We start from the raw sequence: 18,042 nt of genomic DNA on the forward strand, positions 1-18,042 counted from the left end.
GAGTTGTAAGTAACTCAGATGTTTTGCATTGGCTGTCAGCAGAAGTTTGAATTTTTCCTGCTGTCAAAATCCTCCTGAAAGAAGGAATAGCTCCTGTGGTGTTTTTTTTGTTTTTTGTTTTTTTAAACATGCTTGTAAGCATAAAAGGGTGGTATTGCAACGCTATCAGCAGTCTAAACTGGACAGGGTAGCCTGCAGTGCACTGACTATGCTGATGATATCCCGCTGTACATCCCTCCATTGCATTTAACCCAACTGGAATGAATTGCCCACTATTCAGGTCAGCTTGGTGCTTAGATGAAATCTACCTAGCAATTCAGGCAAGTCAAATAATAGCAGCTGGAAATGGTCAGAAAAGCAGGCAGGGTTTCCTGGTGAGGAAATGCCTGCGATGATTTAGAAAAGAGGTGTTCTCCCTGTGCCTGCTGTTAGACAACTCATGCCCTGTAGGTGTCTTGTTTTATTTTATATTTTTATTTATATACATACAAACACACATATACTCTTGCTTATATGCATATATATATACATACATTTATGCCTTTATACAAATATATATATATATATGTGTGTGTGTGTGTGTGTGTGTGTGACCACCTCAGTGAAGGCATGATTTCTTTTTCCTCAAAGTGGAACTTCTTCCACTGCTTTACATAAAAGTGGCCTTACAGTGGGATTTCTGCAATATCCTTCACATGTTAAATCTTCATAAGTTTGAATAAGTTCCGAATGCTCCGGGTGTTTTGTTCAGTAAAACTTAATTTTGAGCCTATCGCAATCTGACTTGGCTTCCAGTGAGCCATAATCCAATTATGTATGTTGCAGTTAATTATTTAGACTATGTTTAATTCAGAGCAGGCTGCCAACAACATAGATAGTTGTCCACCTAACATGATATATGAATGATATTTTCATTTTTCCCCAGYTATGTATTGTGGTATTGAAGAAAATTTACGTTCTTCCACATTTTTCTCTTGCTGGAGTCCTGGAGTCTGCAAGAGCCACTTTGAGAGCCATTACAACATGAAACGTGTATTTCTTTGTTGCCAAGTACTTACTTTAGAACTGAGAAATTCTTAGAAGGATGCAATTGCTGACCTTCTTCCTGCAGGTGGTCTCATGTCACTGAAGTCACCTGCCAAAATAAAGTTCAGACAATTTTCTTCATCCCTGTTCTCTCTTCTTATCCATTCCTTTAACATCGCTGTTTGATCTGTGCACTGTTTTTCTGCAACATTAAGCATTGCTGCAGTTGCCTTGATTGCTTATATCAACATAACAAAGTTATTGGCTCTCACGTTGAATGCAGTAAAATGCACAAATGTACCAACCACCTATAAATGAATTTTGCTTACTGCTYTTCATCTTTCCCACAAGTAAAAGTAATAAATATATATATATAAGCTAATAAGAGAACTATTCAGGCAGGTCCATGACTACTGAATCTTTTAAAGTAGTAATCACGTGATTTAAATGAAGTGCTAAAGATGACAGAGGCAGTTCGAGTCAGTGACCATGTTACACAGTCTAAACTGTTCCATACATAATTATATAGTAAAAAAGGACAACATCTTAAAGAGGTTTATGTAGTGAGAATTAGCCCAAAGTTTGATAGCAGATTGAAGGAGCATATGGACTGTTGACCAACTTATTTGTAGGGGGTGCACCAGCAGCTGTAACCCTACTTTTCTATTTGTCAATATTCAAATCCCAGCTTAATACACCTCAGCACAAATCATATTGGTAWGGGAAATTACTCTCTTTTTTAACTATTTCACAGCTGTGAAAATGACTTTGGAAAATGATCACATTAGAAAATAAGTATTCAAAAACRTTCAATGATATTTCCTTTTCTTGTTTCAGGAAGCATTGCAATTATTGTTCCTCTTGTTTTATTGGTGACTTTGATCACTACTCTGGTAATTGGACTATTTCTTTGTAAAAGAAAACGAAGGTAAGCAATATTATTCTTTTGCATGGCATGCTTTGCATCTGTCAAAATGAAATATTTAACAAACAGTTCTTTTCATATCAAAAGTTTTCTTTATATATGTAAAACAAGTATTTTGTTAAAAAAAGAAATTTTGGATGCAATGGAGTTAATTATATCTTTGTTCTTGTAGAAATAATTATCTCTGTTATTTATATTCCAGCATACAGTAGATAAGAAATATAATTCTTTTTCTGTCAAACTTGACCAATCCTGCCAAAGCAGTGAGCATTAATACTTTTATCCAGAGATTTAGTGAACTTAATAAACAGAATTAATGTGTTTCACTGAAACAATTTAATCAGGAAAGAATGCTCATCTGTATAAATATTGGTAGATAGTCTATGCAAAATTACTAGTTTCTAACTCTATTCWCTCTGATTTTACATTGATTAATATGAGTTGTTTTTATATAGTTTATATAAAATTTAGAGATTATTCTACCATACATGGCTGCATTTCTTTAGTTTCTTGTATAACAAGATAAGTTCCAGGACTGAGCAGTAAATCTTAATTTAAATCTGAGTTTAAATCATGCTGACTGTGACAACTTCTTCAAAAGCCAAGTTAAGCTTGAACAATCCCCAAGCTTTATGCAGTTTAAATGTTTCTGGTAAAAAATCTGAATATATGTGAAAGACATATTTGTGAATTTGCCCAGAGAAGTTTATAACTTGGAGACAGGTAACCTTGGTACAACAGAGACTTATAATGGAAAAATTAATTATATATTTGATTTTCTGTGTTGGCATTGGAAAAATAGAGTCAAAAGGGATAAGAGGTGGTGGGCCTGAAACAAGAGAGGATTTGCAGAGAGGAATAAAACCTRAGAAGGAAGTGTAGAATGGAATAAATGTTGCGAGATCGCGTGATATAGATGTTGTGAGCTCATGATCACGTGAGGAAAGGAGATTAAAGTAAAAGGAGAGCAGGTGGAGAACATAGCATTAAGAATAATAGAGCAATAGGCAGCAGAGCAAGCAAAGGTGCTTCTGCTCTGCACAGACACCTGGGAGAGCTGATAGCTTCTTCATGGTTAGCAAAGTGGTGGAACTGGACATGGAGATGAAGGCAGAAAAAAATCAGATGCTTGGTCTGGGAATCATAAGGCAGAGCATCTACTGCAGTCCTCTAATTGGCCCGCTCTTTCAGTCCTGAACAGCCTGCTTCCTCTTGTGGCTTGTTACCTGCCTGTGAAACTCAGATAATGACATCCTTTGCAAAGTCCTTTACGTATGAGTGATGAACCTACTGCCGTTGCTGTAGACATCGCCTTCTGTGGGACTCTTTCAGTCCTCCAGGCTGTCATTACTATCTCACACACAGCACCTCTCTCTCTTGCAAACTCTGTCRTTTATAGGAAGCATAAAATTTTAAATCTTTTTCTAAAAGCCAGCATTATATTTGAAAAAAAAAATCACAATGTTGGTGACACTTCGCATGCCAGGCTCCACAGACATCATGTGCTGCTCTTCCTAATCACCTAATATAATGGTAGCCAAATCCTGAAAACCAGTTGCTGGTCTGTAAGTCATTTCAGTCRAACAAATTACTCTCAATGCTTAAATAATAGATCTACAGTAGTAAAATAGAAATGAACCTGAATAAAAAGCATGATTTTTTTTCTCAAAATTGTTTTTGAAAGTGTATATTAGCTTTTGTTATCTCTTCAGAGAAGATTTTGAAGTATTAAWATAGACTTGGATTGTTAAACACTTGTATAGTACAGATAAGTGCTTAAGAAATGTATTTTTCTATACTATTGCTAGAAATACAGATCTTTTATCATTATGTGACTTCCCTAGTATTCCTTAATAATTTTAGAGAACATGCTGCATCAGGAAAAAATACCCTCTGTAGATTATTTCAGTTGCTGAAACTAAAATCTTTTTACCTAATAGAACTAAATTCAGCAACTCAAGCAGTTACACTCAAACGTGTGAATATCATATATTGGTCTGCATTATTTAATTCAAGTTTAAAAATAAGAATACAGTTTTATTAGAGTTTGAAAAAATTCCATTAGAACTTTCCGGTAGAAAAGTTCTGGTAAAATGTTACAGTCCATRTCAGGTTTTCACATATGTTCAAAACACAAAGGTTTTGGAGAATATAAGGACTTTCTGATTGTCTCTGCAGGAAAGAGTGTTTTGCCCTAAAGATAAATAAAGTAAAATTCATATTTCTTTTAGGATGAAGGATTCAGTGACATCAAAAATCTCTATTCTGTTTTTGTTTTGCATTATAGGACAAAAACTATCAGAAGACAACCTATTATAAATGGAGGAATCAATGTAGAAATTGGAAATCCATCATATAACATGTATGAGGTGGGCCATGATCACAGTGAAGGTGGTCTTCTAGCTTCAGATTTTACTTTAAATGCAGAAAAGGTAATTTTTTTTTCTATTGGCAGAACTGCTTAGGTATTGYAATGATTTTGACTTGGAATTTACATTCAAAATGAACAGCAACTTAAAATAACAACATTTAGATCTGGCTATGCAAAGACAGGTTAGATTTTGTTAGAAAAAAGCTTCATGTATACTTTATTAATATTTTGTAGCCCAATGGTGGCTGATTGATGTTCTTTTCTGGTATGTGCCTTTTATCAAAACCGAATTAGAATTAAAGTGCAAAATATGTTTTTGTCATAGAAATATCTGCCTTCAATTATGAAACTATAACCTATCTTTTTTAATCTAAGTCACAAATATACTAAATGGAAATATATTACTATTAGCGTGTGCCTTTTGAAATGTGAGTGAATTCATACTTACGAGACCAGCTTATTTTATGTATGAAAAGTTCCAAAAAGTGCAAAGCACCTGGAGTCCTGACTGGATAGATTAAATGTTTACCCAGTGCTAGTAAGCATTATTGTTTATTATAGAAGATGGTTGTTGCTTCTGCAGCATTAGTGATTGATCTTCCTTAGTGGTGTGACATGGGACAGACAGCAATGCTGTGGGACCTTTGCTAGAGCTCTGTAATCAGATATACAGTGAAGGGCTGTATGGATGTTTAACTGTAGTGCTGGTGTTGCTGAACCGCATAGTCAGTCTGCAGAGCACAGGAGGTAAGAGGAAGAGCGAGGATGAGAATCAATGCTTATTTTGAAGCCTAGCTCTAAGGCTGTATGAAAAATGATTTTCAAGTGCTCAATTTCATTCTCCTGTTGAATGGAAGACTCTTCCAAGCTAAAGAATACTTGAAATTAAGTGAGATTTATTTAGTTGTATGTGACTTCAAAATAATATTTTTAATCACTGTACTGTTTATTTAACAGTGATTGTAAGTTTGTGYGGAAGATGCTCTGTCAGGACAGAAACTAAAATTTTCTGTTTATACAGGCCAGATACATAGGGGGAGGGCCCACTGCCTTCAAGCTTCCCCACACAGCTCCATCCATCTACCTAAACTCTGACTTGAAAGGACCACTCTCTACAGGGGTGAGAAATGATGATTCAAATCCATTTCATTCCACCACAGCCCCCTTCTAAACAAAGTTTATGTGTCATTTTAGAATAGAGACATCTCCTTTTCTGTTGTTGTCATTGTTTAATTGTCAAGAAGAATGACGGGAAATATTACACTTAAAATTTGAAATAGGGAGAGCCTCTCTGCATACAAAATGTCATCTGTACCCACCATTGTAACATGATATAAAGCTGTAAATGTATCTCTGCAAAAGAATGCAAAACCAATAAGCAAAGAAAGGGACATGGATATGATGTTCATTTTCATATACCTCAATATCTGCTTTCATTTCTGTGCCATTTGCATTCTTGCATGATAGTTATGTCATATTTGAATATTTAATAATTTATGTAGAGTATTATATTTCTGGTGGACCACAAAACTGTGGATGAGGAAAGGTAGAATATATGCCCATCTATAACATTAATTGTTTCCATTATTCAAGTCACTCAAGTTACTTTCTCTATCTCAGTGTAGTGCATTATACTCTTGGTACCCACTCAAAGAGATATCATAAGGTGTTACCTACTGCTTTATATGTGTCAGTAACTCCATGAGACATTGACAAATGAGAAGTGTCATTATACTGTTGTAGTTATCCTTAATAGTGATTGTCAATCAAATGAAAAGTCCTGCCAAATGAAGTAAACCTAAATTTCTGTTATCTTAAATTGCTGATGATAATCGTTACCAGTGAAGTGAAGTTCTCCAAGTCAATGCGCCCAGAAAAGTATAACTGAGAATTTGTTTTCATAACTTAATGTAACAGCTGATTACATATTTATGTGCCATTAATATAGAAGAGTATCATCTTTCTTTTTTAAATAAATGTGACTCGCCTTTTTCTGCCTCAATTCCAGGAAAGTGTGATACCAGGCAATCACTTTATCATCTGTAACAGAAGGAATAGGCAGCTTTTAAATAACCTGGATGAGTAGCTGCCACATCTAGGTAGCCTCAGGAATATGCCAATCTTGGTTCAGAGAGGTTATTGATCAAAAAGAAAGGAATAGAAAAATTTCTAAGTCACTTGTAATCTGCATTAGCCAGGGTGTAGCTGGAGTGTTTGCAGGTAAAGAACATTTACCCACTGCTGAGCTGGGTTATTCTGGAGTTCAGCCAYTTCTTACATGCACCAAACAAATCAATTTACCTGTTTTATAGCTTATTGCTGTTTCACTTGCAGTATTTGAATAAGCTAAGCTGTCCTATTTTTTAGTTAGAGAATGATCATAGAGCAGACTTTCCAGTTATTGCTCATAGTAAGCTGAAAATCTTGTTGGGTAGCAAAGGTCTTCTGTGTGTCAATGAAAACACAAAGTCTGAAGGAATAAAAAGAGACATTAAAAACCCYGGATAATGCTTCCTCTTTAGCATGAATGATAGAAGGGTATGTTTTCATCCATGTTACACATCCTTCTGTGCTTTCAGACTCAGGAGATTCTCATGTACTGAAGTGCTTTGCAGAATTAAAAATGGACTTGTCCTGTGCTAAAGTACTATTCATTTCAGTAGGGATTTCTTTTTTTTACTACAGTCAAGACTATCAAAATCATTAACCCTGAGAAAATACCTCTCAATTTGTTAATACTATGATGTGTTAACAGTTATGCTGGTTTATTATTAAATAAAATTTAATTTACATTACTGAAGTATTGAATTTTTGGTCAAATTATGTTGTATATTTGGGCCACAGAATTCGAAAACATGGTCAGCAATTGATGGGATGCTGATGTCTTAGAACAGGTAATTTATAGAACCTGTTGGTTGCAGTTTTCTACTGTTAAACTTGTCACATGGTTTCACAGTGCACCTTCTCTATAAACTTCATATCTATTCTGCAATCTTCCAGTGTAATAAGGTGGACAAGTCAACTTCAGAGACATTTCTCAAGGTTTTTTTATTACTGTCACTGTTGCGTATAGTGTTAATGTCATTAGCTATTCTGCATGTCATGTCATTGGTTATTTTAATAGCATGTCTCATACCATGATTTTAATTTGAACTAAATTATTAACTCATTATCAGGTTTTCAGATGTCCAGGTACCTATTAAATAKGTCCAGTTATATTTTATGTGTGTTCATTTTTGCTTTAATAAGACCATTTCCATTTCCATAAACATTTATTTCAATTTAATCTGACTGATCTAATGTATGCTTGGTTTCTCTGCAGCCAACAAATTACTCCAATCCAGTATATGCAAAGTTGTACGTGGATGGACAAAACTGTCGAAACTCCTTAGCAAGCGTTGATGAAAGAAGAGAACTCCTTCCAAAGAAAATAGATATTGGGATAAGGGAGACTGTGGCATAATCTGCTGTTACCTTTTATACTCTGTATAAATGTATAAAATATAAGGATTACTTTTCTATGTACCAACAGTATTATAATTGTTTTGGCATCAGCATTACCTCTGTTTTTTGTTTGGTTGATTGTTTTCTGGGTTTTTCCTTTGCTGATGACTTTTGACTGACCATTTGTAAGGTATTTTTATGAAAAAGAAACTGCACTACGGTACAATTTACAACAATGCTGCTGAAATAACACACCTTTAAATTTGTTAAAATTGCAAACAACGTATTCGTTTGTAGCGTGAAAATGAGCAATCTATTTTCTATGAACTTTTTTGGTTCTACTTAATCAATGAAGATGGTATCTGCACTTTTTCATTATGTAGTCTGGAAGCTGTAGTACAGTGTGTAATTTTGTTTATTTTAAATGGTGAAAGAATGGTTGAATGGTCTACTCTCTTCTTTGTGCCCATTAGAATTTCTCTTCAGATCCTGATAAATCTAGGTAACTTTTCACAAACAGACATAACTTGCTTTTAAATTAGCTGTAGGTTGCCGAAAARTAAACAAGACTATAGAAATGAGACATCTAATGATCTGCATGAACACAAATGATTATGTTTCAGAAATTCAGTGACTGTACATGATATACTAAACATATATACCATGTAAACAAGCTTTGTATTTATTAAAACCTTATAGAACATAGTAACAATATATCTTGAAAGCTGAAACCTTACTTGCTGTGGGACAAAGCATACGAACTCCAAMAGTCCTGTAGGACAGTAGCCACCCTAGAGCACAAGAGGGCATTGCCTACACATGCATTATGTTTATTCACCTAATCACATGCGTTACGTATGGATTGATAATTCCTCAACACATACCAAGCAGTAGGAATTAAACAAATAAAAAAGAACAGAAAAAATCCTTAAGCACACCACACATGATCACAGCGTTGAGTTTGGACAATCACAAGAAAGGTCATACCAGTATAAAGATATACTAAGAAATTCAAACAACACCAATTTGTTTAAATGAAGATAAGCTGTAGTATTGCTGAGGTAAAACATAACCAAATTGCATATTAGCAGGACTTTACTTAAGCCCAAATTTCAATAGTCTGGATTAAATATCAAAATTCAATTATGAAAACTGAAAAGCAAGAGTATCAGTTTCCAGCACTTCCTCTGACTGGGTCTGTTTTCTGTTGTGGCTAAGAGGAAAAATCTGATTCACTTTTTTTTTTTTTTTTTTAATTTTGATGGAAATAAAAAATACAGTTTCTTTCAGGTTTAAACTGAATTAAAATATTTTATACATAACTGTAAAGGCACAAAAGACTTATTCACACATTTACTGTGGAGGACTCTTCTATCCTCTGCAAGACATGACTGACTTTTAGCTATCATAATATATTAACCTAACAGATTAAATATGTTTGTGGTTGCTCTTTATTCCCTTTGTACAAGCATTACAAAAATAACTGCTGTTTTATAAAAGATTTTTGTTGTACTATTGTGCATGCATACTACCTATTTCTAAACTTTGCCATATTGGGGCCTTTATAAACTCCTGATTTATGTAATACTAGTGCAATTTTGCTTGAACAATGTTATGCATATCATAAACTTTTTCAGGTTCTTGTTTAAGTACATTTTTTTAAATTGAACAGTATTTTTCATTTTGGTTATAATAGTCATTTTGCCTATGTTTCTACAATGAAGTGTTAAATACTTTATAAAAAAGATTGTTGACTGACTTATTTAAATGAAAACCTACATACTTATATCAGCGTGTTGACTAGTTTTTAAATTTAAATATAGAATGAAAACTAAAAGAGAGAGAAAATTGAAAGAGTAGAATGGTRCATTGTACAAATGCCTAAGTTTCTTTTTTAATGGCAACTTTTGTTTTTTACACAGATTCTATTTGAATGTTTTTGCAGCTCTGCACGTGTTTGGATAACTTTAGGAGGTGTATAGCTGTATATTATGCCAATAGAAGGTTAAAAATATTTTCTATGAAATAGTGAATTAAATAGCCTCATTTCATATGGTTATGGTTTTACAGTTTCTGCCTTTATTATGTTGAAATCATTAGAGATTTGGCCCTTAGTTTTYGGATAATTGTAATTGTTAGGAGGCATGGGAATCTGGTTGCTCATTGCATAAATGTCATTATTTATTTTACAAACAGTCAATCTCAAATATTAATATCCAGACAGAACTCATTTTCAGCTACTCACCGTGGCCTGGTTCAAGTATGAATTTGAAGTGGTAATCTCTTGTATTGACTTGATTGATATTTCCTCTCAATAAGACATTTTTGGTTACTTAAAACTGAAATGTATTAATTTCCTTAGAGATAACTCAGTTGGCATCACTGGAGTTATTTCAGATTTACACTGGATAGTAGGTCAGAAACTGGCTTTATGCTTGTAGGAAGAATTTTGATGGGGATCCTGAGGTCTATCGTTTCCGTGCACAAAGATCTCTAAATTACACCTTGGTGTAATATTCCCCAGTAGACAGGTGGGGACCAAGGTGCGKTTTTTTTTCTTGATTTGTCACTGTTCTCTGGTTCTGTTTGGGAACTGTTTCTCACAGTCCCGCTAACAGCACCAGAAGCCCCAGGTTCTTAACCAGCATGAGACACAGGAGCGGAGGATGGCAGACGATGGGGTGAGGTCCTAATCAGTGACTCAAACATACAGTCATATAAGTTCATAATAATTATTTCTAATAATTATTAAAGTCATGGGWTTCTTGTCTCTTTTAGCATAAATTAAGTATGAAGTTAGCATAAGCTTAAGGGAGAAAAAAAAAGGATAAACATATCGCTGTATCACTGACTAAAGCATCAGTCTCTTCAGGGTTTAGCTGCAAGGTATCTTTTTGGTTACTTTTCTGAAGATGCTAATGACGTTTCATGTGAAATGCTAGTACTATACTATTTCACTGAATTCACCTGAAGAACAATGTTTTTCATATTTACAAGAGGAAAGCCCTGCACGGGAACACCCTTAAAATTTCCACCTAACCATTATGAATGGAGTCATGGAGATGACAGAGAAGGTACCAACATAATAATTTTTTTTTTTTCAAGGTGACCGTAGTGAATGTGGTCACACATATAAGAAAGTTATGTCTAAAAAAAAATAAAAATCCTTGTTTCACATAAAAGCACATAGTGTATCAGTATAAAACTAAGTTTTTTTTCTCATGCATTCCCCTTTTAGGGGGATGAAAAGATGAGAAAGTAAAAAATGTCATCAATAGTAAAGATAGTAAAAGGTCCTCAAGGTAATCAGCCTTAAAAATAAAGGCATTTTTCATGTGGAACAAGCAGGCCAACAGTGAATCTTGCCTGTCTAGCCCCGGGCATCTCTGTGAAGATACAGAGGCATTTGGAATTTTTCACATCTCAGAGAGACGGATTGGTGGGCAGAAGTATGGCTGACAGAGGGAATGACAATTTGTCTTCCTAGTTCTCTAATTTATCACACTTACCACCTCCAAATGGGTGAAATACAGGTCTGATGAAAATAAGGGGTTTGTAATTTAGTGCCCGTATTGTGAAATGACAAAAAGGAACAAAGAAGCATAAAACATCTTCTTGCTGCCTTACATCAGCCCCTGTCCCTTAGCACACAGTGGCTCAGGTGACATCTAATAGTGGTCTTCAAGGCGATACCTGAATAGGAGAGACTGCTGGCCTCAAGAGGATGTTGAATCAATTTATTCTGGAAAGAAGATGATGATACTGCTAGGTCTACTACTGCAACTGAACTCAGTAATGGCAAATTACTGGCAAAAACAACTTTTTCCCTTATAAAATGGCTTATTAAGGTATGTAAATATGCACAATATGTATTATATCAGAACTGAGGTAGTTGTGTAAAAACTCATTTCAACAGGTGAGCAGAAAGGAGGGTCTGGTAATGCCAGGGGAAACACAGAGTTGTATTAATTCAGGATTACTGCTAAGCTGTTTTCCTTTGAGTTAGATCATCCGAAGATGTTCAATCTGGAGAAAAAGATTATGGAAATCTTTCACTTATTTTTTTTCTTGAACCTTAAACAAGTTTGACCATTATAGGACCTCACACCTCAGCAGATTGCAGATAAAACTGTACAGTCAAATAATTTCTCACCTGTTTTGTGTCAGTAATGTATAAGCCTCAGTTGTGTATATCAGAAGTAAGGGGTTGATGATTAGTATAAAAAGAACAGATTAAGATAAGCATAGGTAGAGCCATGGTAATGCTGTCTGAAGAGATATCTTCTCAACAGATCATTTTTCAGCCATCTGAGTAACTCTAGAGAAATGAGGAGGAGCCTCTGCTTGAGCCACAAAGGAATGGATATTCATTTTACCGAGGTCTGAGTGTGCCGGTGTACAAATCAAATGCCAAGAATGCGTGTGTGTTGTGTTTTTTGTGCACTGAGGTTTTCTATAGGCCCACAACTGTCCATGAGCCGGAACAGCCTTGCTCTGTCCAAATACTAGGAGATTACTCCTAGTACTCTGGGAGAATACTCCCAGATACTAGGAGAAGTTTGGCAGTTGTAAGATTTGGTCATCGCTTCTCCAGATAATTCTGGGTAATGAACTAAAAATGGAGTCCTATCCTGTTGGAGAGGGCCTAATGAGGCCTCTGAAGAGCACAATAACTGCAAGATTCAAGAACACCATCACACTGGGTAGGAAAGTGACAGCGGAGAGTATGTCAAATGCAGCTTTTTGGTGTCTTTCCAAGTCCTCATACCACACTGGATGAGGTTATTGGTCCAGCCTTTGTTTTGTGGCACTCAGCAAGACTACACGAATAGTCACAGCTCTAATTGTGAGGGTAAGAGGTTCACAGAAACTGCTTTCCTGCACCAAGACTCAAGCAGTTTCTGCTGTCCAGACACATCAAGCAGTTACTTGGAGCTCCCTTCACCAAAAGTCAAAAGGGGCAAGTTTGGGAGACTGGTCCTCCAGTTTCGTTTGGGTAAGTGGCCAGCACGTTTCCCCAGGGAACTGATAGTTGTTAATGGCAGTCTCTTCCTTCATGTGAAGATGCGTATAGATAATGCTTTGGTTCTCCTTTGAGACACGTTGTCTACATGTAATTCACAGTCCCATCCTTCTGTTTTTTACTGTCAAGAAACAGGGTTTGGAAAACACTTCAAGAAACCAAGAAGAAAATGTTTATAGATATGCTTCCAACATGAGTGTATTTATAGACAAAACGTCTTAAAGAAGAGCAGTGACAGGTAAGTGAGCTTTCTTTCCAGAGATGARTTATTTTGTTGTTTAGATGTACTGAGTGTACTTTCTTCCTCGTGTACTGCCCTTCAAGATAGCCACTCAGTCTGATCTTGCAGTTGTTAATTGGAATATGGGTTTGTTTTGAACGGTTGCCTCTATTCAAATAATAGGTGTCAGGCACATAACTAGGCATAGACATTAAACTATGACTATTTTAAGAATGCCCCATGGTTTCCTTTTCCAGAATAGTTATTTACATTGCTAGTATTTTGCTGGAACAGGGTTTTCTGCTTGTATATGTGAGGAGTTCTTGATCAAATGGAGAGGTTTTGGTTTGGGGTGGACTAGATGATCTCTAAAGGTCCCTTCCAACCTCAACCATTCTGTGATTCTGTGATACCATCTCAGGTTGGCAAATTTAGTTATATAGGCTATAGGAGGTCTTTTTAGCCTGTAAGCCTAAGATATGTATGGGCTACCGGATGACTCAAGAGTCCTGAATTTCTAAGAGTAGTGTTGGAAAGCCTGACCRAGACCAAATAAACCTTTGCTGCTATGGAATTATGTACTGACACTGTGAGCTGAAAATAGGAGTACATTTAGGTTTTTATCTGTTGAAACTGAGGCCCAGGTCTGGCTAAGACTTTCACCATCTGAATAGCTGACAAGCTTGCTGCTTAAGTGTGGTTATCAAATCTCATCTCCTCCTGGGAGCCAACTCCTATGGCCTGCAGGAATTGGATGAATATTCTGGATGCTCTGAGAGAGGATGAAGAGAGGTACTCAATGTTAATTTGGGAGCTGCCCAGCAGAAGTTCTGCATGCTTGGGGAGATATGATAGGAAAATAAGTATTTTGTAAATCAAGAGCTTCCAACTGGTATAAAAGGTAGAGTCATGTAATTAACTTGAAAAAAATAATTTACTGAGTTGTCATAGATCCAGAACCAATTTTCTTTTTCGTTTTCATAGGGATTACAAAATAGTGAGTAATCACATAGGAATAGTCACACACTGGAGAGGAATCTGCAACCTTTTGTAGCAGTAACTCAATAGAGGTGACCTGATCAAGAACAGAGTGATGAGAGTGAGGTGAGATGGAAAAGATTTGGGTACCTTCTGTGTATCAGATTAAGGCTACCCTTTTGCAGGCATGTCTATGTATTTTAACAGCTCTCCTCTCCTCCTACCTTGCCAGAAAAAATAATGTGGTATATCCTGCACTTCTAAGAGAGCAAGCTCCTAAATGCTCTGCGAGAGTCTGGTGATATTTGCTGGGTTTGATAGCAAAGTGGCTTCCAGGTAATTTCAGGGTGCATAGTGCATCCTCCACTGAGCAGAGTCTATTTGTCGAAATGACACAAGAYATTAAAGCACGCAGTACTTCATTGCTATCCTTACCACAGAAGTTGCAGTTTTCAATTTATAGGTTCTTGATATTCATTTTATCTTCTTTTTAGTAGCAAGACAATAACCCMGGCACTTTGTACAACATAATCAGAGTTGCTGCACAGTAGCTGCTGTGCTGTGTCTGGGACCCCACGATTGCTCTGCAGCCTGTATTTCTCAACTATGTGATATTTCTTAAACCACAGGGTTTTTTTTTGGCCCTTCCACCAGCTGTGGTGCTCCCGTGTGCCAAACCACCAAGYGTTTGCCCAGTGGTGCCAGTGGTAGTCTGGAAAAAAGTCCTTCGTGTAAAGAAAATGACCTTCTTTAAGTTTTGTCTTGGGGCACCATGAGGTTCACACATGTACTGCCCTGCTTTGTCTTATCTGACACTTTTCCAAAGAAAAATCCTTTTTTTCAAGATGTGTGATGATTATCTGCATATTTCTAGCTTTGTAATTTTCTTGAGATGTCTACAGTTCTAATACTTCATCACTCTGAAGAATATTTTAAAGTAAATTAGTTCAAAATCATAGCTTTTATTCTGATTTTTAAAGTGTTTCCTATGTTGTAGAATCAAATATCTTTTTTTCCTCCCCATTCTTAATGAACATGGATAAAACATAGCATAATTAAATGGCTGATTTGAGATTGCCACTCTACACCACCTAAATTTGTGTCTGACAATACTAGGTTGTTCTTTTTCTGCTTAAAATTATAACATTAATGTAACTTTCAGCAATAGGCACTACAACCTCTTTATAAATATTTGAAAAGATGCTATTCAATGAACTGTGCAAGACAGGAGGCTGACCTCGGACAACTAATTAATTATCCCAATCAGAGGAACTCCAGACAAAGTACCCTCTCTAGCAATTTGAAAGCTAATTAAAATTCATGTCTCGCAAAAGTCACTTGACTTCCAATTATGATTAAATATGCAAGGTCACTGGAACGCAGCAAGTGGAAGAGCAGAAAGTAATCCCCTAGTACGGTGGTGACAGTTAAAAAGTGATGTTGGGCACTGGAGGACTGTGCAAGGAATCCAGATGGCACATTGTGGGGTCCACTGGGAAGGGTGAAGGACTGACAGGACACCTGCACTTTTCCTTTTTCTGTATCCTGGTAAAATGCTTGACTCGTTATTTTCAAAACTGAATTGCTGACAAGCTACAGGTGGGCATAGGCCTCCTCAAGTCGCATCCCTTGAAGAATAGCTGTCAAGTGATATGGCTGCTCTCATCATGCACTCTTCATCCTTCGCATAAAACTAACGAGGTGAAGGACTGAATGATGTATCTGAGCACAGAACAGTCCTATTTAATCAGGTCTTACTGGATAGTAGTGTTTTTAAAGGGTATTAAAATTTCAACAAGTAATATTGGATTATTTTCAAAGACGTATGGATAGTAGGACAACAACTTTTTTTTTGTTTCACATGTCATACTGAGATGTTTATGCATCCATGGGCATTTGCATCTACTACTAGAAGTATATTTAAAGATGAATAGTATATTTCAGTGTTTGAAAATACTGCAGTGCCAAATCTGCACCTTAAAACATATTTCTTTTCTTTTATAAATTACAAAATTTACTCATTATTTTAACTCTCAAAGCATGAATATTTTAAGAAAATAACAAAACGTTGACATAATGATAATGTAATTAAGAGGCAGCGGTTAGTTATACTGTCAGTTTTAAATAGCAGTATCTAATAAATACAGCAAGACAGCCTCAATCTTGTCAAGCATTTCTGCATCACAGCGTATTTTTCTTGACATCATTATTATTAGCGCAAGCATTGCAGTCTTCCAAAGAGAAAAACGTTGAGGTCAGTCACTCCACACTCACTGTCACTCCAGCACRGCTAATTGCTCTCACATCAGGCAGGAACAAGCACTAACCTGCATATATTTAAATGCTATTTAGATGCTGCATCAAGTGTGTTTATTTGTACAGCTGGTGTAAAATATGAAAGTTCACTGAAGGGGACACTTCACCCGGGAGACGCTCGCCGCCTCTCTAAAGGGGAGGGAGTGGGAAGTGTGACCCTTCATTGAGAGAAGGAGTAGTTAATTAGTCAATCAAGCAAGGGAGATGACTCTTAACTTAATAAGGCAACAGTTGTGTCTCAGAGTAAGTGAAGCAATGCACATTTTAATTAAAAAAAAAAAAAACACGCAATCTTACAGAGATGTGGGGGAAAAGATAGTACATTTCAGGGAACAAGGCTAGAGCCGTCAAGAGTCTTGAGGCACCTGGAATACCTCTTTATAGATGTGTTGGCTTCCCAAAACATCCTTATGTGGCTCAAAAGAGTACCTTTTTTTTTTTCCCCCCCCCAAAATAAACCTCCTCTGGCAATGCAGGAGCACAGTGAAGAGGTTCACTGCACGCACCTGGAGAGGGGAAAGCTCCTTCACTGACTGGTGGGAACCCAAAGGGCTTTGGGACAGGCAGGTGAATATGAGGGGTCACACTTGAACCCAAAAGATTTCCAGAGATTCCCATTGCAATGATTTTGTGACATGTGGCTTTGTGTGCTAGAGTTAAAACCAGAAATTATGGTGTTATGGTGTCACAGTGGGGTTAAGTCATGCATCCCAGTGTCCATCCCTTGCAGATAAAACAGACAGTATCCAGGACAACGAGTGAAAGCAGAGTTATGCCTCAATTCTTTCCCATTTCATTGTCAATTTTGACTAACCRTACACTCTCCTTCACATTCTTTGAAATATAAAGAAAGAACAACACAAAAAGGAGTCTAGCCAGTAGATGACTTAATATATAKTTTTTTATATTTATACATACCTATGTATGTATATATATATATGCACACTAAATAAAATATATAGATTTCAGAGGGAAATCTCCTATTTCTTTTTTCCAGCTAAAAGTAAGCTGTATCTACATTTATCCAAGATCTATGGAAGTCAATGACCAGGAGAATCTTACATTCTTAATTCTACTCAACTCTCTCTTATTCATATTCAAAATTACTTGCATACATTTGTATTTCTTTAATGTTTTCATTAAAGGCTTTCTTACTTCCTACTGTCTATGAAACAGTTCACTGGCTTGTTAAAAAAAAAAAAAAACAGGGAAATTATCTGGATTTCCATGGATACAGATGATACTTGTATAGAGTTCTTTGTACTGAACCACTCATTATTTGCACTTGTTATATTTTTAGAGTTTGTTTTAAAGTTTAAAAACTTGTGATATTTCTACAAGTTTTGAATGACAGAAAAACAGGCATCCTCATTACAGACAACTGTAGACAACAGGGAGGTAGGGAACTATTTAATTAAGAAAAACAAATATAGAATTACAGGGCTCAACAAGACCACGGGGAGTCATCTTGCCCTCTCTCTGTTTCCCAAACAAAATCAACTACAGTTAAGCCATTTTCTGTAGGCATTTATCTCACATTTTTGAAGCCTGATGGTGATGTGCTTAAACAACCAATTCCAGTGCTTATTCACTCTTTTTTTTTTTTTTTTTTTGGGTCATGTCTGTGTTGGAATTTTCTTGCTGAAATTGTGCTTCTTTATATATGGACAAACCATATATCTTTCTGCAACCTTCAAGAAGGCGAGAACTATAAATGATCCCGAGGACAGGAACACTTG

The 18,042-nt window shown here is 36.1% G+C and overlaps 1 protein-coding gene across 1 annotated transcript in view; it reads left to right on the top strand.

Moving 5' to 3' along the window:
- LRP1B (LDL receptor related protein 1B) overlaps positions 1–9,010 on the top strand; it is a 264,021-nt gene extending 255,011 nt beyond the window's left edge. The window contains exons 86-89 of the mRNA XM_026040854.1: positions 1,864–1,954; positions 4,239–4,383; positions 5,344–5,442; positions 7,645–9,010. Coding sequence (XP_025896639.1) covers positions 1,864–1,954; positions 4,239–4,383; positions 5,344–5,442; positions 7,645–7,785 — 476 coding nt within the window. The 3' untranslated portion in view covers positions 7,786–9,010. The remainder of the gene's footprint in view (positions 1–1,863; positions 1,955–4,238; positions 4,384–5,343; positions 5,443–7,644) is intronic.
- The last annotated feature ends 9,032 nt before the right edge of the window (positions 9,011–18,042 follow it).

Source organism: Nothoprocta perdicaria, unplaced genomic scaffold, assembly GCF_003342845.1.
Source record: "Nothoprocta perdicaria isolate Ctin4 unplaced genomic scaffold, notPer1 scaffold_27, whole genome shotgun sequence".
Classification (NCBI taxonomy): domain Eukaryota; kingdom Metazoa; phylum Chordata; class Aves; order Tinamiformes; family Tinamidae; genus Nothoprocta; species Nothoprocta perdicaria.